Source organism: Amphibalanus amphitrite, unplaced genomic scaffold (assembly GCF_019059575.1).
Source record: "Amphibalanus amphitrite isolate SeventyFive unplaced genomic scaffold, NRLGWU_Aamphi_draft 000546F_arrow, whole genome shotgun sequence".
Lineage (NCBI taxonomy): Eukaryota > Metazoa > Arthropoda > Thecostraca > Balanomorpha > Balanidae > Amphibalanus > Amphibalanus amphitrite.
In genome coordinates, this window is record NW_024882040.1 from 47,157 (window position 1) to 67,482 (window position 20,326).

The 20,326-nt window shown below is 47.5% G+C and overlaps 1 protein-coding gene across 1 annotated transcript; it reads right to left on the minus strand.

Moving 5' to 3' along the window:
• Window positions 1-334: 334 nt before the first annotated feature.
• Window positions 335-20,262, minus strand: LOC122393634 (barH-like 1 homeobox protein). Its single transcript, XM_043389850.1, has 4 exons — window positions 19,524-20,262; window positions 6,825-7,044; window positions 1,560-1,675; window positions 335-1,354 (listed from the first exon to the last, which is right to left on the minus strand). Exons 1-4 carry the CDS (start codon window positions 20,155-20,157, stop codon window positions 1,161-1,163), a joined length of 1,164 nt encoding a protein of 387 aa, XP_043245785.1. The 5' UTR covers window positions 20,158-20,262; the 3' UTR covers window positions 335-1,160.
• Between the last annotated feature and the right edge of the window lie 64 nt (window positions 20,263-20,326).

Sequence of the window (20,326 nt, forward strand, 5' to 3'; positions counted from 1 at the left end):
CGTACACAAGAGAATCCGATCAGATATCTATCAAGAAAGTTGATAAAAAGGAAGGTTGCATTTTCGAACGGTGTTAATCTGAAACGGAAATACAGATTCGCAGTACAATAAAGTTTAGAAGGAACAAACATTAAATAGCGAATGAATATTGTATTATGGCCAACTAATTAACTACCAATCACTCGACATTTCTGTTCTGTTGAAACATGCAATTACCATAAAATTACATGTTACATAATTAACCTCTCCTAGCTTTTCAGGTTTTATTGACAGGAGGGCATTTCAGCCCACCAGCCAGTTCTCACCATCTGAACGGTTGTCCAATCCTTGTTTAGGCATTCCGTCTAGCCGAAACATCACTTTTCTCCACAAGTTGACGTTAGACTTCAGTGTCCAAAAATGCAGTAACAGGACAAGTGCTTTGAAAGATGAGTACACTTCGCAAACAAAAAGACTTTGAACACATATTTACCTATACATACATAAGTAAATGCACGGAACGCTGACAAGAAATGTCGAACCTCAAACAACATTGGTATATAAGCGGCTCTGCTTCACATGTAGATAACTACTTACCCCTTTAACACAATCGAATGAATCTCTGACGCTGTCAATACTCGCTCAAACAGCGCTCTGCAACAATTACGTTATGATAGCAAGGGATTGCCCCAGGGGAAGTATACACCTTCCACAAACGTAAAACACTGTCAGATGCCTTGGCGCCCGACACATACACATATATACTATGCATTCACTTCACACGCTCCATATAATACGGTGCTGGGTCAACTAAACTGCATACCCGGCCAATAATCACCGGCTGCCTCGAATTCGCGTCTCACATGTTCAACGGTTCTGGGAGAAACAAAAGTCGCGGATATCGCAGAATTATTTTCAGGCGACCGTGGCCGGGAGTTCAGCGGCTGGGGTCAAGCGGGTGACTTGGTCTTTGGTTGCCGGTGAGAGCACACACCTGAGTTGCCGCTGGTGCTGGCCTCGTGACGCAGTAGCGGGCCGCGCTCGGTGATACTGACTGCCGGGCCCTCTCGCCCCTGGTAGGAACGTTGGGTCCTCGAGGCGGCCGTGTCTCACCCACCACGGACCCAGGGCTGACTCGCTCCCCGTTTGGTCGGGGTTAGACTGATAACCGTCTCAGCAGCTCATGTGTGCTCGGCGCCTGACTTGGAGGTGCCTGAGAGCGCTGTCAGGTAGTGGGCCGCCGACTGGAGGCCGCCGAAGGGGCTGAGCGCGGCTGGCGGCCCGGCGCCGGCGGCCGGCGGCAGCAGCAGCCGTGGAACGGCCACTGAGCGCTGCGCCAGCGCCGCCGCCGCCTGACGGTAGTAAAAGTCCAGATCTGACGGAGACAGACGCAGAAACGTCAGCGGGTCGTCAGCAGACACTTGACACACCTGAGAAGCCAGCAGATCAACAAAGTTGTAGCGCTAAAAATCCACGGTTTAGTGTCTGGGTGGTCTCCCACAACACCTAAGCTCTATTTGCACAGTACGCCCGCTCCTTCAGGATCTAATTCCTCAGGAGGATGACCCTGCGGCACTCACTGGAGGCAGGCGCCGCTGGCCAGTACGGCGTGCCGTACAACCGCTGAACGGCCGCGTAGTTGCCGGCCTCGCTGAGCAGCTCCAGACCGACGGCCGTCTGACGCTTCCACTTTGTTCTGGAATAGGATCGGGATGTCAACGTTACTGATGGCGTAAGAATGGAGAGCGAGAAAAGCAAGCGTGCTCCATGTTTGAAGATGTGGAGAAGGGTAAGACATGGCGCATGGTTATATTGCATGTTGAAAACACATCAAACATCAGGTTGCATGGCATTTGACAACCATCACTCACACTTCAACACACATTCACACACCAACTGCATCTAACATCCGATCAGCCTCGTCGCCTTTATACCGTATTGCCGTTATTTCGTGGTAGGAACTTGCATCGCTCTAATCTGAACCCATATCTGTTCATATCTGACCCATATCGCTGGAACTTTGCGAACGTGATTGGTAACGGCTGAAAACATGCCGACGGCCGCCCTATTCGGCGGGAACCTCAGAACTCAGCAGGTCTCTCCAGTTGGTGAAGACCTTTGACTAGCCATATACAAGCGAGAACGAAACCTGAAGTAATCAGGCTACTGGATATGCGTTTGGCGACCCAGTCAGTCCGGTGGACAGATCCATTACAACATGGTTAGCGAATGGCACCGATGCAGTTTCTGCATGTATGTTCCACTTGGCGTTGCTCACGTTGCCGGCGGGTGCCGTGCTCCGTTCGCTCTCCGGCTACAGGACACGTTAAGTGGCGTGCTGCCCGAGCAATACCCCGACAGCAGAATCAGACACTCCGGCATGATTCCACTTGGCCAACAATACGGGCACGGCCTCGTCAGGTCACGCTGCACGTCAGTGGCGTCGCTCAGTTGTCAGTCGGCCCGGCGGCTGAATGGTCCCGGCCAGCGGGCACGCACCGTCCGCCGACACAGCCGACACGGCATCGATTCAGAATAATTGATCCGGCGCCCCTGTCCCGAGCGGCGGCTGCAAGATGACGGCGCGCTTCCGGTGAATGATGTAACCCGGCTAGATGAGGCTCACCCCTACCGGGCGAGACCCCTCCTGCTGCCGGTCCGCCCCGCCCCGTCTGCTCGCTGCCGGCTGCTCCTGCAGCGTGTGCTGCTCACGGGTTTCGGCAAACGGCTCTCGGGAGTGGGACCCACGCTCCTGCCACCGGTCTGCTGACTGCTGGCCGTGCAATAGCCAGAGCTGCACAGCGGGTGACTGGGTCATTCTGCCTCCAGCCAGCCCTTTCGCCGGTCACTACTATGCATTTCAGACCCCATGAGACCCTGTTTTTCGGCGATAATTTCTTCAATTTTTGTCCAATTAGCTTGAAATTTTGGCAGACGATGTTTCAGCTCAAGCGCCAATTTTTGTCAATATGGTCTCTTAACAAATTATCAAAATTTAGAGCACTTGTCGTTGGCTCGTAATGTTAATCAGTCTTTGCACCCGGATAGAGGCTCGCTCGCTACCGCACCGGATTGAATAGGAGCGCTGGCCAATCACGTTACGCCGTGCTCAACTTGACTCCGCCCACTGGCCGTGACCGCGATGGGTCTATGCCGCTTCAGTCGGTGTCAGCACCGCGGAGAGGTCGCAGCGGGACCACATACTGGAGACAAGTGAAGCTGGCAAAGTTGCTTCGGGACGAAAGCCAAAAAATTATCCGTTCGAGGGCATTTGATGTCCTCTTAGTCTTTTCCTTCTTTTGGTATTTAAACGTCGAACCAGCTCAGAATATTTAGAATTATCAGAATCAAGGTAGGATCTATTGGAACGGAACCGGCCGTAGAAGGAAAGATAGATGAACTCTTGGACTCTGAACACTTATTTAAGCCGGAGTTGCACCTATCTCATCGTCAGGCTGGGTCAGGTCACTACCCGATTACCTATAAGATCATGCGTAAGCCTCTGCATGACCTAAAAATATTGATATATTTGGCAGCGTCAATAAATGTTTCTGAGGAAGGCGCAGAAAGCAACAAAGTAGGATGAAGAGTCTCGGGCACGGCCGATTGCCTGGGGCATCGCTCCAGCGAGACGACCGTATTCGTGATTCGTGAAGCGGTGCGGGGCGCCGGGTGGGGCAGAAGCGTAATGTGTCGCATGGTAGAATGTCATGTGTGTGTTATATTGTTAAGACGTGCACAGAAAGAAATAGGAATGTGGCAGGCGGACGTTGTGCACTACACGAGAACGATCATCAAGAAACACGTATCTTTTTGTAAAACTTAAGGTAACAGTAGGTATGCCCTCAATGGTGAGGTAACTATCTATAGGCTTTTACTTTTCATGCTTGCATTTCAACACACAAGATCTGGGGGTAAAGTTAGTCCGGCGACCTCCTCAACCTAAGTCAATGATAACATGGATTAGTCCTGAAGGTGTTCAATGCTTATGCTGCACCGGGATGATATAAATCGATCACGCCGGCATACATTTCTAATCAAATTTCATATATCAAACACATAAACTGCATCCTATTAATGGTGATTCTATTTTGCAAATTGGACGTAGTCTGACGTGATACATAATTTTACGCAAGCATTTGAAATCAACAGCGTCTTTTAGGTGCGTTTTTTCACAAGCCCCGAATCTTGTGTGGAAATATACATTTTTTGTGACTGAATAAGGTGTACGTACGTTTGTGATAAATACAAAGTCGAGGGCTTAAGCTAATGCGTTACTTATGCGCGCTATTTAGCTCGCTCGACGAAGTTACGGCTGCAACGACAACTGCACGGCAGAGCTACGTTCCATGCGAGCCGCCCCGGTGCGACAGCTACTGCCCCGCCCGCTCCACGCGGCCGACTGACCGGCCAAGGTCACCGCCTCGTCCGCCGGGAGGGCGGAGCTTAATGGTCACGTGTTTGTGACGTCACGCCTACGTACGGATAGCCTCTACTCCACTGACGGATTTACGGAGCCGATTTTAGCATTACGAGGCAACGGCAAGTGCTCTAAATTTTGACATTTTGTTAAGAGACCATATTGACAAAAATTGGCGCTTGAGCCAATTTTTGTCTGCCAAAATTTCAAGCTAATTGGACAAAAATTGAAGAAATTATTGCTGAAAAACAGGGTCTCATGGGGTCTGAAATGCATAGTAGGGCTCTCTTCAGCACGAGCTGAGCCGGCCGCCGCCGGCCGCCGCGAACCCGGCAAAAGCCGCAAATCATTCTGACGGGTGATGAATAATACGGGATCAGTTTGATTAATGTGCCGGCGTTAGCGACGTGTGACAATGGCGCCGGGTGTAAATCGACGCTCGACTCCAAATCGCACCCATCGTGCGCTTTTATGCCCTGGCTACATGAATACGCACTATAAGGCCGCAGCGATCGTATTCAGATCACTGTGACGGGCCAGTAAAAAGCGCCCTTTATTGCCGAAGGTATCCCACAGAAAAGGTCACCTGCCACCATCCGAGATGCTTTCCGCGGAGTCCACTACCAAATGCATCGTCAGCAGAGATCTTAGCAACATTTACTGCCTCAATGTCATCTGACCATATCATGACGTTGACGCTCTACTGGGTGCAACAAAAATAAATCACCATTCGAACATAACTGGATAACGTGAATGCGATGAGATGAGATCAACAGTCGTCCAATTTCTCACAGCATGTAGATATGCATTTGCGAGACATGCACCAAAATATATCAAAACTGACTGTTGGGTCTTCCATTACCGTTTAATTGCTCACTTCCGATATAAGAGCAGTCATTCGTCGATGGGCATCACATTTATAAAGGGTCTTGCAACCAAAGATCAATCCAAAACCCGTTGATAAAAAGTCTTTTGGAGTTTTGGCCGAATCAGGCTGTCCAACTCATGCTCCGAAACAATCCATTCCGATCGCAATAATCGATACGCCATTCGACACGCCTTTGACTGAAACGGTGCCGCTGCGAGTTCTATGGCAACGTGGCTGACATAAGTGGATCTAATTGGTCAAAACCACTTAAAATCACCGCTACGTGGTTAGAAACCATAATCATTTTTTGAAACGGATAATTCGACTTCAAAATAAAAAATAATAAAATATTTACTACCAACCTAATGGCCAGTCATGACGAACCAGACCAAAGGACACGAACAAAACCACAGAATAAGGCTGAAATGGTGCACGTCAGATTGACAGCGGCGCCACTCGTTAATGACGATTCTAGTTAAGTTTTCAGAATACATGTCAACAATTCTAACTGCGTCCTCATGCTTGGTTGAGGACATGCGCCGGGTCTCGATGTGAAATTTCCGATGTATGTGCCACACGGACGCCGATCTCGGTTCAAGGGTGTGCTGTACTGTGCGACACGGACGAGAGCGCCTACGTGCGATAGGCCGACTGGTCTGTCCTTACACGGTTCCGTTTGCAAAGAGTCGCCATTGCAACGGCTATCAGCCGTACGCGATGTTACTGCCTGGGTGGGCTATTCAATGGACGCTGTACGCGGGCAGACAGAGATCTGAGGGGTATGATTGCCTGGCTTTTCCATTATGGTGTTGAATAATGCGGGTGTTCGGTGGCGACTCGGGTGTTATCAGCGCTCACCGGCGATGCACATCGCCGGGGTATCTGCATACGGCCAGCCGCCGGACGGAGCCGTTCGCTGAGCGCCCGGCAGGTCTGCCCAAGGGCCGCGAACTACATAGGGACACCGGAGACACTGCACCGATGCCGGAGGAACGTCATTCATTTTTCTGAGATATTTGAGGCCACAGGCTGCCCCACATCTATGGTTATAAGTTCGAACACCCCATCCAATTCCTGAACCCAGCCCGAGCGTTGGGAGCGCTTGTTGCTGGCGCGTCGGTGCCTGGAACGGGGCGTCATCGCCATCTCGCCGCCCTGCTCTCGGACCGTGATCAGACGAGATGATCGCGATCAAACCGTGATCAGACCACGTGAACGCATTTCGGCACGGCTCGGCGCTCCAACCGGGCCGCTGTGTGCCGCCAGTAATTATCATTTAATAATGCCTTCTGTTGGCCGGCGATCTATCAGGCCGACCCTGGGAGTCAATTTTCGGGCCGTGCGACGACCGCGCGGAGCTCCCATGACGAACGCGCAGCTATCGTCGCGTCGCGTCGCGGCTCATTGGCGGGGTGTTGGCAGAGGGCGGTGCGCCAGGTCTGTTCGTCGGAGCCGTTAGCAGTATCAGCGCCCGCGGCGCACCCGCCGACCGGCAGCGGTATCACAGCGCTGAGATAGGACAGCGCGGCGTCAACGGCTGCTTAGCCGGCGACTCACCTCCTGTTCTGGTACCAGGTCTTGACCTGTGTATCGGTCAGGTTGAGTTTGGCCGCCAGCTCCATTCTGTCCTGGACGCTCAGGTACTTTTGTCGCTCGAAGCTCTTCTCCAGCGTTTGTAGCTGGTGGTCAGTGAATGCCGTCCGCGCCTTCCGCGACTTTTTACCACCGGCGCCGCTCTGGGAGTCGGCGGTGGCCGAGCCCGCCTCCTCCTCTGAATCTGTCGAACAGCAAACACAAACACGGTTAGGCAGTATCGACGCCGAGTATCGATGGGTTCGACGAAATAGGGATTCCCATCATGAACATTACGGAACGGGATTAATTATACAATCTGCTTAGACACGGATTCAAACATATTATAGTAGCAATAACATAGGATGTTCGTATTTAGCTGATCGTTTTTGTTCAACCGATTCATCTTTACTCGCGAAATCCCTGATCCCCGTACCTCGTTTAATGCTAATTTAGTTTGCGCGCGGACTGAAATTAGACCTGATTGGTCTGCGGTAATCAGAATGATAATGACACATTTAACTTTCGTCTGTTGGCGGCAGCACCGGTATCGCGCCGCAGTGTATGGGTTGTAATTGTGGGCTAATGCTATATTGACAGTTGGCGAGCCGGACGCCGGCGCGGACCGGCCCGTGGCGATCTCCCACCATTAGCGCGTCACTTTCGACACCAGGACCAGCGCTGCCGTGACGACGTCAGGCCGTCACTGGCGTGGACAGGACTGGTCCCGTCGTCACTGGCGGTGACAGGACTAGTCCCGCCGTTACTGGTGACAGGACCAATACAACAGTCACTGGTGACAGGACTAGTCCCGTAGTTACTGGTGACAGGACCAATACAACAGTCACTGGTGACAGGACCAGTACAACAGTCCCTGTCGGTGGCAGTATTTTTTGCGATAACTTGGAACACGGCATTCCACGATAGATCGTACCAGGCCCGTCACCCTCATCTCTCAGATTTTAATGAAAATCGGTCCTAGGGGTAATCATAGGCCCCAAAGACGCCTGGCAAAATATCAGACTTCTCAGACCAAAACTTTTTGAGTTATATTGCATTATACATATTTTTTTAACTTCGGTATGTAACGGTGAGTTTGATGGCCTATAACTCAAGAACGGGTTAAGCAACAAACAAAAAGTAAACAACACTAAGCTTGCAATGAATCAAAAGTTAATATTACTATTTAAAAATTCCAAAGAAAAAATTTCATTCTTGAGCAAAAACCTTAAGCTTTTTTCATTTGCCTCTAATGACTTTTGGGACCAAAATTTTTCGCATTTTTATTTTTTTCAAAATAAACTTCATGTCATTGCAAATCGACATGCAAAAAATTAGAAAGGTGTTCTTTCTATAAGTTCCTCATTTTCCCGCAAACAAAATGGGTTTCGGAGGGGTTGATACGACCCCAGCACGCCGTTTCGCTTCTAATAGAGCTAGAGCCTCGCTGAAAAAACGAGCGTGTGTGCCGTTACAAGTCGCAGCGATTGGTACCCGATTTTAAGGTCTCAGGTTAACCGGTAGCGTCTGAGGTCAGGTCACGTGACTGAAGTTACGGGTTCGGTTTTTAGTAAATAACTTCGCAAAAAATGGCCGCAGAGCCGCGATTTTGGCATCATTGTGTTCGCCTAGCTCAGGTGCATCGAATGGTATACTTTTTGCTAGGGTGAGGTCAACTTAAGTAGTTGACCTCGGGTCAAGGTCAGGTCAGAGCCCCTCAGGTCACGAAGCTGGGCAAAGGGTATCATATGGCACATCATTCGATTCGGAAGGTCTTCCCGAGTCCATTGGTGGCTTTCCCGACTCTCTAGCTCCATTTGATCGGGAGTTATTGACGAAAAACTCGTGCGACTCTAGTGACGTCATAAATGACGTCACGCAAGGTTAACAATGCAAAAGTAAAGCATTGGACTTTGCAAGGCGTGCATGAAATCACGATACCATGTATGTGGGATAGTTTTAGATCATTCTCGGCGCCAAAATAACAGTTTTTATATTTCCCCATTGATTTATAACAGTGATGTCACGTGACCGACCTGACCTCATGTAACCTTGAAAAATTCACAGATATACAAGTTGTGAGACCTCTGGAGGACACCATGTATGCGTCCTGTAACTTTCATCTCGGACAGCTATGGTCATTGGCGTCCAAAACAATGTCAGAAGCAAACAGCCTTTTTCACCCTCGCGCTTATAGGAAAGAGGGTTGGATGAACCCTCTTTTCACTTTTTTCAGATGACTCAGACTTAAATTGAAATTTCAGTAGCCCGTGATGTCACTAGGCAGCTTTACCACGCCATTTGTAAGCTCCCCTCCCGAAATCACTATTCGAAACCGTTATGGTGACGTAAAATAAATACATTTATAGAAAGAACACCTTCCTAATTTTTTGCATACTTCTTAACAATGAGCCAAATATTTTTTTAAAGAAATAAAAATTCAAAAAAATTTGGTCCCAAAGTCCAAAAAATACAAATGAAAGAAAACTCGATATGTCATATATCAAAAATAGCGTATTTTTCGAAATTTCAAAAATACATATTAATCTCTGTTTCATTGCAAGTTCAATGTTATATAACATTTGGCATTTGAATAATCCGTCTTAGAGTTACAGCCCGCCAAACTTAGCGCTGCAAAGCAAGATCCAAAAAATGTTATTCACCATAACTCAAAAAATACTTATCTGATAAGCCTGAAATTGTTACAGGTGGATTCAGAGCCCCTGATTACCCCTGAAACCAATTCTCGTCAAATTCCGAGAGATGAGGGTGTCAAATTGGAAAAAAGTGGTACGATCTATCGTGGAATGCCCCACGTGTTACAAAGAGCTGGTGTTAAGCATGATTGAAGTCACCTTTGATTGAAGTCACATCCTGTGTCACGAAATTTGTTTTCATGCAAGGTAGTTCATGTTATCCAAAGTGGTTCCAATTGTAACCAAAAAAGCGGACAATAAAATTTATATTAACCCGCGCCCCGTAGCGCTATCGGCGGACCCTACCACCCGTAGGGAGAGGGCGTTTCAGCCCCCCCCCCCCCCTCCCTCTCCGAAGACCTCGGAACATTACCGGCCGATGTTCAAAATTCAAACGGCGTTGGATAGCCCAACCACAGAACTACCTTATGAACCAATTTCATTGACCTCGGTCCAACCGATGACGTCACAGGTCAGGCTAAAGGTCGCATTTTCACCTTTTACAGGCATTTCAAGAAATGTGTTGTAAAATCGAGTAAAATGCATGTTGTTAAGAATCATCGATGGAGAATTGCTAATCAAACACATATTTTGATATTTGAGGTCACTGATACCAAGTCAGGTCACAGACTAGAGGTCAAGTCACTGAGGGCCACAAGATGAAAGTGTCGTGTGATGCATGTTTTATGGTCCATTTTACATGGAAAATGCGATTATGTGGATCAGGCAGCCTTTAGGGCCAGTTTAGGTTATGTTCTGGTGAAGGCCAGGTCAAAGTCAAATCAAGTCAAAGTGTTACCTTCGCCCCAGTGGGGGGGAGGCATATGTTACCACCCTGTCGCGTTTTTTGCGTGTAAATAAAAACCGCGGCTTGGAGTAGCTATTTGTACATCAATTTTGGACAACGTGTGAAATTTTTGACCCCAGGTAATGTCAGGTCAGGTCACCAGGTCAAGTTAACTGACCAAGCCTCAAACAAAGTTTACAATCATGTCCAGCCTGCAGTGTTTGTCAGAAAGGTTTTAAACTTGGTGGATTGCATGATGTTATGGGCGCCTACAATTTTTATATCTCGGATTTTTTACATCCGTGACCTAGGGTCAGGCCAGTGGCGTGACCTTACCATTATAAGTCAATGGAGAAAAATGAAAATGCCTCTAGATCCTTGTGTACGCATAGGAACAGTCCAAATATTTGAGAATCCCAATGATTTGGACCACCCGTGACGACCAAGGTGTCTTTTTTGCTGATAGCCTCTAGAAAGGTCATCAGAGGTCATTTGAGGCTACAAACAGATTTTTGCCAATAACTCTCGATTGGAAAGAGATAGGACGCTAGGGATGGCCTCATTGTGTTTGTCTTATTGAGACGCATCGACTGATATGCGACATGACCTTTTCCGGTCAGGTCATGACCTTGACCTGAGGTCAAATTTTCAAGTTGACCTTTCAAGGTCAAATTATAGTTCATTCGACGCGTCTCGGCGAGAGGAACACGATTTTGGCAATAGAAATGTCCTGGCTTTTTTTAGTCAAAAGTCATTGTCGAAAAACACTTTTCGTAAAAACAGCTATTTTTGGAGTTTTTGCCCTCTGGAGGCTAAACCGTTGACCTGAGGTAAATTTTGATGATAACCTTATCAAAAGAAGAGTTTAAAAGCTATCGATTGAATTTCCAGGCGCTTTTCTAGCTATCATAGTTCCTGAGCTAAATGTATGTTTTCTGAAAAATATAATGACATTTGGCAAATTTTGACCTTTGATGACCTCCACTGACCCCAATATTGCTCTAACATGACAAATGACAGAAATACTTCCAAACGTACGCATTGAGAGCTATCGACTGCTTTTTACCGCGTCTTTTTAGCCCTCTTAGTTTTTGAGTTAGAGGTGGGTGGTAACATATGCCCCCACACACACACACACACACTAGGGCGAAGTTGGCTGAGACCGCCACTGGGGAGTGGGGCGCGGGTAAAAGTTGATATTTTTGCCCAAAATGTATCGATTCGATGCAGCTCGTCACGGGGAGTCTGATGAAGGTCTTTGGTTTGCGCTACGTGGTCTAGAATTGCTAAAAATTCAGTTTGAAAAATTGACGTCATCATTTTTGAACCGTTTTTTCGCCATAACTTGGCCAAAAAAGAGGTATGCATCTCAAATATGGTATGTGGATAGACGACAATGGGTTCCATCATACGTACTCCGTTTTTCGAAATTCGAAAAGAAAACTTTTTGGATTTTTTGGATATTTTATTTAAACAACAAATACTTATTTGATTTTTGGGGGTCCAAATCCAAAAATAAAAAACTGAGATGTCAGTTTTATAGCCCTGTTCATTCTACACCTTTAATGTCTATAACATTTTATGTATCTTCAAAGCTGTAGGCCTACAGCTCTTCCCGTGAAACCTTTTTTTAGGTTGAAAATGACAGAACATGACGTCATTCTGACGTCATTTGTGGCCAACCCATCATAGCCTCTGAAAAAATGGTCATAATGTGTAAAATATGTTGCCCGGAGGGGTCTTGAAAGTTTGGTGACGATATCTGCAGTCGCTTAGGCGATATCTGCGGAAAAGAACTGGGGGGGGGGCGTTTCGTCCCTCCCCCCCTACGGTGCGCGGGTTAAGACTGCACAGTGTACACTGTAGATCACTCATCGACTTAGTTTCATTTTAAATGAATTTTAGTCAATGCGATTAAAAAATCGCACTTATAAGACGGACAACGGCCCTGGAAATCTTGCTTAAAAACTGCTGATTCACACGTCCACAGCTCACACATTTCTGAATACATTCATAAAATGGCCAATGAAATCATGTTTATCGGGCCTATTTTTGCTATCGTGCTGTCGTTCTTTCGAATAAAACGGAACACGATTCCAGCCCCAATTTAGTCAATCAGCTCGGCTAGTTGTTGCGTGATCAGAATCCTTGTTATTTGCTTAAAGCGAAGCTCGGTAGCTGGCGTTCGTTTCTTATTTGAAGGACAATTTACATGCATAACGAATACATTAAATTCCCAAAGGGGCAAATCATTATAGATGTTGAAGGTACTTTAGCACCCTGCTACAGCCACAACCACCCACTGATATTCAAGAAGCTTCAAATAATAATAGGTCATGCTTCCTGTGCCTTCTCAAAAGTGAATAGCAACTGCGTCCCGTTTACTTTACTGGGCAAAATACCGACATCAACAGAAGAGGGTGCAGAAAAACACCACTTTTTTTAGATGGAACATTTATAGGTCCTCCCTCTTCGATATCAAGTGTCTTTAGCTCGCTATATCTTTACCACACATCTTGCGTGACATTTTATCCCTAGGTCAGGGCACAAATGCTTCGCTACTCAAGAACAAACAGATGCAGCAACACCTGGAGCGATCTCTGTGAAAATTAGACGAGATGCAACATATTACATAGCTATATCATGATGCAGTTTGGAACCATGAAAATGTGAGTTGTATTTCTATCCACGTCGGCCTATAGTGGTAGGTCGTTTGGTGCCACGCCCTGATTTTTTTGTGATAACTAGGAACGTGCTACAGAGAGCTGGTGTTTGGCATGTCTTGCCTTTAATTGAAGTCACATCTTGTGTCACGAAATTTATTTTCATGCAAGGTCAGGTCACTGACTTATGCCGTCATACGCGATCCTTATTGCGCTCTTTAGCCCGCGCGTGACGGGGGGGGGGCTCTACATATAGCCCCCTCCCGTTTTTCTGCAATACCTATCTTCTAAACCGCCAGACGTATCGACACGAAACTTGCAGTGCCTTCGGCTGCATCAATTTGACACCTTCTGCTTAAAGGAAAATTTCGTATCTATCATAGGTCGGCTGGAAATGACGTCAGAGTAACGTCATGTCGGACGATTTTGATGCAAAACATTGAGCCACGGCGATCGCTCTCAAGAGCTCAGTTTTTAAGCTAGCTTCAGTTTCTTTGCATGAGAGGACTTAAAATACACATCAAACTGCTATATCGTATTTCAAACTTTTGAAAATGTTGATCTTTTATTCAAAATCACAAAAACTTGATTTTTGAATTACTTCGAATTTTTTTTTTTACTTTTCGAAAAAAAAAACGGAAAACATGTGATAGAACACAAACCGATGATTCATTCTAGTCAGTTTTGTCTGATATCTTCAAAAATAGCTGGATTATATAAGCTTTGTAGTCAATATTTTACCAGTTTCAATTTTCGAAATCAATTTTCAGTACGTTTTTTACATTGTAGAGCAAAATAAATAGCACACGCGTGTTCCCGAGCTCAAACTGCATCTGATAGACACCTTTTTGTTAAAAATTTCAACTTCAACATTTAACCTTTTCTGACGTTAAAGTGACCTGACCTCACCCATATATAGCTGAAAATGGCCTCAAATCACTCAGACGACACTGTTTTCGAAATCTATCGCTGAAATGGATCATAAAACATGTGTCACGTGACTGATTAATGATATAAAATTTCCATGACCTAGGATGACCTGGACTTGACCTGAACAATTTAAAGAACAAGTTCGGTATCCTCAGAATACCTAAGACGTATATCGGCATATATCAAGGAGTGCGTAAATAAAAAATTAGCCTGATAGGACTTGTTAGCCGCGCGGCGGCTGCAGAGCCTAGATTGTCAACAACGGTTTACTTTGACCTAGCCTCTGACGTCATCGATGACCTCCAGTTCAATGAAATTAGGCTTGTTTCGACAGATTTACCAGGGCCATCAGTCACAGTTTGAATTTTGACGATCGGCCTAGTAGTTTCGGAGACAGTAGTAAGGGGGAGGAGCTCTGTAGGTAGAGCTCCCCCCCCCCCCCCCCCCCCAGTCAGCCGCGTTATGGAAAATACCTGTCGTGCGCGGGTAAAGTGTCGCAACTTTGCAACGCATTCAGTGCCACAATTTTTCCTGCAGCAAAATGAAACTTACAGGAAATAGCAATGGTCTTGAAGATCCAGTTGTACCCATCTGTCGGAATCTTTCACGAAAGTCGCCTAAGCTCAGACCGGTAAAATGACCTCACTATCTGGGAAAGTATTGAAACTGCTTATCTATGTAGCATCGAAAATGATTTATTGATATCTCAAGCACCCTGGAATAAATTTTCAATGTCTCTACTTCAGAAATAGATGCCTTTTTAAGTTTGAACCTTTTGACCGTCATGAATGACGTCACTATGATCATTTGACATAATCAGGGTCATAGGCGGCGGAACCGGGGCACCGTGCCCCCCTTTGATTTTGGCATTTTAACCCGCGCCGGGCCGGTGCTCTGAGATTCCGCGCCGGGCCGGGGGGGTGTCTGAACACCCCCCCCCCCGTCTAACTCGGCTCCTGGGACACGTAGCGACACGCGGTAAGCGGCAATCGAAAGAACGTCTAAAATAAGGACGAAAACACTTCGTCATTTTTTGGGTCAGGTCAAAGGTCAGGTCACCAGAGGTCACCAAAGGTAAAATGTTGACTATTTCAACATTTTGGAAACTGCCAACGGCTATCTCGGGAACCGATAGAGCTACAGCGCCGCGGAAAAGCGCATTCGATAGCCCTTTTACAGACCTTTCTGGATAATGTTCTCAGATTTGACCTCAGGTCAACGGTTTAGCCTCCAGAGGGCAAAACTTCAAAAATAGCCGTTTTTACGAAAAGTGGTTTTTTGGCAATAACTTTTGACTAAAAAAAGCCATGACATTACTTTTGCCAGCATCGTGTTCCTCTCGTCGAGACGCGTCGAATGAACTATAATTTGACCTTGAAAGGTCAGCTTGAAAATTTGACCTCAGGTCAAGGTCATGACCTGACCGGAAAAGGTCATGTTGCATATCAGTCGATCCGCAACGTCGAGCCAAACACATCTAAGGCGTTTTCAGCGCTCTAGCACGCCTCTATCAGAAGTTATTAGCGAAAAACTGATAGATTCTGTTCGTGACCTGAGATGACCTCGGGGACATAACGAGGGGTCACAGTTGCCATTTTCCGGTTCAGACTGTCAATTGTACCTATATCTCGATGTTTGAGTGTCTAGAATAGCGTTCGTGCAAAACAGACGCTTTTCAATTTTCTCCCATTGACTTATAATGGAGAGGCCGCAAAATTGACCTGACCTTAGGTCACCGATATCAAAATTCCGAGATATACATGTTACAGTTAGTATGCGAAATCCGTTAGTTTGCAACACAACTAGTTTCGTTGCAAACTACCTGACCGGCCAGGTAGTTTGCAACGAAACTAGTTCCGTTGCGAACTAACTGACCGTCCAGTTAGTTTGCAAACTAACTAGTTAGGATGCAAACTACCTAGGTACGTTGCAAACTACCTAGTTACTTTGCAACGGAACTAGGTGTGTTGCAACGGAACTAGTTGTAATGCGAAATCGACGAGGCAGTAGCTCTAGTTATTTGTCGGTTATGTTCAACTTTTATGTAAATTTTAACAACGGTCTTTAAAACAAAGCTGTGTTTTTCTAACGGGTGACACTAGACATAAGACGGTTGGTCACATTTAGGATAGAAACAGTGAATTAACCGGATTCGACTACATAACGTTACGATCACTGGCGGATCCCGAAGGGGGGGGGGGAGAGGGCGCCCGAAATCGCTCCGCCATCCGCCACCGGATTCGACTACATAACGTTACGATCACTGGCGGATCCCGAAGGGGGGGGGGGAGAGGGCGCCCGAAATCGCTCCGCCATCCACGCAGCGCCCGAAAGCGACAAATATTTACTTATTATGAGAATGAAACGAAAACCTTACAACTTTTGTAATCAAATACTTGTTTAAGACTGCACAGCCGTGTGTAAGGATTGGAATCAAAATCCGAAAGGTTTTTGGAATTTGGAGATTTTTTTGGGATTATGTCTCCCGCAACGTTTAACCCGCGCATGACTGGGGGGAGGGGCTCTGCAGAGCACCCCTCCCGTTTTTCGGCAATATGTTCTAAGCCGTTTTACGGATCAACACAAAACTTGCAGTACCCTCAGCGGCATCAATTTGACACCTTGCGTTAAACATTTCAACTTTCTAGCTACCATAGTTTGGCCGGAAATGACGTCAGAGTGACGTCATGTTGGCCGATTTTGATGCAACATATTGAAATACGGCAAACGCTCTCAAGAGATTAGTTTTAAAGCTGGATCCAATATCTTTAAAAATAGCCAAGTTATTTGCATTATTGTCAGAAGTTTACAGTAATATATTTTTCAAAACCATTTTTCAGTACGTTTTTACATCGTACAGTAAAATAAATGACACCATCGTGTTCCTGAGCTCAAACTGCATCTGATAGGCACCTTTTTTGTTGAACAATTTCATTTTCAAAATTTGACATTTTCTGACCTGAAATTGACCTGACCTCCGGTACATTCAGCTGAAAATGACCTCAAATGACACATACGACATTATTTTCGAATTCTACATGTAAAATGGACCATAAAACATGCGTCACGTGACCGATACATGATGTAAAATTTTCGTGACCTAGGATGACCTGGCCTTGACCTGAAAAAATCGAAGTAAAAGTTTGGTACCCTCAGGGTATCTAAGGCATATATCAAGGAGTGCGTAAACCAAAAATCAGCCTGATCGGACTTGTCAGTCGGCGGCCAGAGCCTAAATTGTGAACAAGCAAAAATTGCCGATAATTTTTATTTTGACCCAACCTGTGACGTCATCGGTGACCTCGAGGTCAATGAAAATAGGTTTCCTTCGACAGTTTTTCCAACGCTATCAGACACCGTTTGAATTTTAACGATCGGCCCAGTAGTTTCGGAGATAGGAGAGGGGGGTATCTGGAGAGCCCCCCCCCCCCTCAGTCACTCGCGTTATGGAAAATATCCCAGTCATGCGCGGGTTAAGACCATCTTTCTGGAACCGCCAGTGATCACCATAAATGCGTAGACATAAGCGGAAAGTAAAGGTTCTGCTGCCGATTTCGGAATATTCAAGAACCAGGCCGTTGACGAGCTCCTACCTCCACAACCGATCAGTCTGTGACGCGACCTGCCCTTTGATCATTGCGCTGTTACCGAATGACCCGGCGCCGCTAGGTCACCTGGCTAGGCGAGTCGAGTAGGAGTCGGCCGGTGAGACAGATTCTTGGATCGCACGCTTACTCCGGAACACGGGACAATGGGACAATACAGTTCAGTTCTGTTCTGTGCGGCGGCGGTGACTGGTGTTAGTGTGTGCCGCAAAAAAAAATCAAAATCGCAAAATGCCCCCCGGAACTGCCCCTGCTCTGGATCCGCCAGTGATCGTCACATTATGTAGTCAAATCTGGTTATTCACTGTTTCATCCATAAATGTGACCATGCCCGACCTACTCGCATGTCTAGTGTGACCCGTCAGAAAAACACAGCTTTTTTTAACAACCGTTGTTAAAATTTACATAAAAGATTAATATAACCGACAAATAGAGCCACTGCCTCGTCGATTTCGCATTACAACTAGTTCCGTTGCAACACACCTAGTTCCGTTGCAAAGTAACTAGGTAGTTTGCAACGTACCTAGGTAGTTTGCATCCTAACTAGTTAGTTTGCAAACTAACTGGACAGTCAGTTAGTTTGCAACGGAACTAGTTTCGTTGCAAACTACCTGGCCGGTCAGGTAGTTTGCAACGAAACTAGTTGCGTTGCAAACTAACGGATTTCGCATACTAACTGTAACATACATTTTGTAGATATAGTTGCTCTTATCAATCGCTGAAAGTTTCAAGGCAATCGATCAATCGGTGTAGCTATGACGAGCATTCCTATTTTTTTCTGAGGTGAGGTCACTTGGCGTGACCTGGTGACCTGACCTAAGGCGACCTGGGTCTGAAATTTTCACAACATGTGCGGAAAAGATGCACGAACAGGTGTGCCAAAAACATCTGCGAAAAACCGCAGGGGGGGGTGTTCAAACACCCCCCCCGGCCCGGCGCGGGTTAACATTAGCCCTATGGGCGTTGCATGGAAAGAATGGGACCAAAAGTCGGCAGTGTCCCCCCCCCCCCTTAATTGAAGGTGTTCCGCCGCATACTGATCAGGGTTTTCATAAATAACTCTCGATCGAATTGTGACAGAGATTCAGGAAAGGCATCAACAAACTCAGAACGAGCAGTCAAATCGAATATATTTTGAATCAAAATCGGCCGACATTACGTCACTCTGACGTCATTTGCGGCCAAACTATGGCAGCTGGAAAATTGAAATTTTAACACAAGGTGTCAAATTGATGCCGCTGAGGGTACCGCAAGTTTCGTGTCGATCCTTCGACAGGACGGGGGCTCTCTAGAGCCCCCCCCCCCCCAGTCATGCGCGGGTTAATCTGTGCTGAGATAATCAACGCTTCTCTATGGTGAGGGCCGTGAGGGATGCTCGGAGTACCATGAATATACATATCTGATACATTTATTAGAGTGAGGACTGGGGCAAACCCAGGATTTTTTTACGGCCAGTGGCCATTGGCTTGAGGCGCCATATTTTCCACCTAACAGGGGCGCCAAAATGTATGAATGCCCCCTAGCTGAAAGGAGGGAGGGATACAGACGAGAGAAGCGCGCGCTTGGGGTAGCGCATGAAGATGGGAGTGAATGCGGTTACATACATCCGATGTAGCCTTTGGCAGGCAACTGCACAGAACCATCTCGCTGAACATGCACATTGCACAGTGCACAGGCACGACCGGAACATGCAAGAACTAGGCCAGCAAACTCTGTCTTCAAAAAAAAAACACACACACATTCCTTTCAGGCCATATAATTTGTGTACTAGAAGAGATACAGTCGGTCAACAAAACGCATCTCGCACAAATAGCTTCACCTATTCAACCCATTCATAGATAGAGGCCCGATGGCGTTCGATGCGCACGAGACTGGCACCCTGCACTTTCATTCTTGTTGTCCGAGTTACGGTTTGACTCGGCTAAACGGCAGTATCAACGCTAACATCGGTATGTAACCCTTCCGTACCATGAGACGGGAGCGACCACCGTGGAGCCACTGACCTGGCTTGTCGCCGCAGGCGCTGAGACGGGTCGGGCTGGCGCGGCCGCTGGCCGTCGAGTCGGGAGACGAGGCTCGCTCCTCGGCCGGCGGGGCGGCCAGCCGCAGCAGCGCCGGCCGCCGCGCCAGGATGTCGCCGATCATGAACGAGGCGCGCGGCCGGGTGCTCAGGTTGAGGCCGACCGGGCCCGGCGCGCAGCACTCGGACGCCGCCGCGTCCTCCGTGGCGTCCGGCTCCGCAGCCATGGCGCTCCCCGTGGTAGGTACGGGCGTCCCGCGGCGACTGACGGCCGAGCCGCCCGAGCCGCCGCGCCGCGCGCCGCCACTTGTCCGACGATGACAAAAGCGCCGCTCCAGGCAATTTAGCGTAATCAAACAGAATGTTATGCCAATCGCTGGCGGCTGCCGGGGGGCGGCGCTTACAGCCATATAGCACTCATCGGTGGCGGCGACCAATGAGCGGCGGCCGCGGCGCGGCGCGGCGGGCGGCGTCGCTCCGCCACCGACGCCTTGTTTACATACGGCGGCCGGCGGCCTGCGTGCGGGCGCGGACGGGTGCAGCAGCGACCCGGCGGCCGCGGGCGTGGCACCACGCACAGCTCCGGCGAGACACAACCTCTCTCTTCTGACCATCATGACACGCCCGGTCCAATGGTGGCGACGATGACCACGGCCAGTGTAATCCGCTTCTTTCGTTCTTTTTTCAATGTTACACTTTCCGGATGGTCGTTTGATTTCATATCCTGGCTACAGCAAGGACCGCGTATACGATCATTGTTTGATATCAGTATGACTACAGGAAACT

Excerpts from the sequence above, each read along its gene's own strand:
- LOC122393634 (XM_043389850.1), bottom strand. The coding sequence starts at position 20,157 with ATGATGGTCAGAAGAGAGAGGTTGTGTCTCGCCGGAGCTGTGCGTGGT. Across the intron at positions 7,045-19,523 it reads CGCCTGCGGCGACAAGCCAG|ATTCAGAGGAGGAGGCGGGC; the intron begins GTCAGTGGCTCC and ends GCTGTTCGACAG. Across the intron at positions 1,676-6,824 it reads ACCTGGTACCAGAACAGGAG|AACAAAGTGGAAGCGTCAGA; the intron begins GTGAGTCGCCGG and ends ATCCTATTCCAG.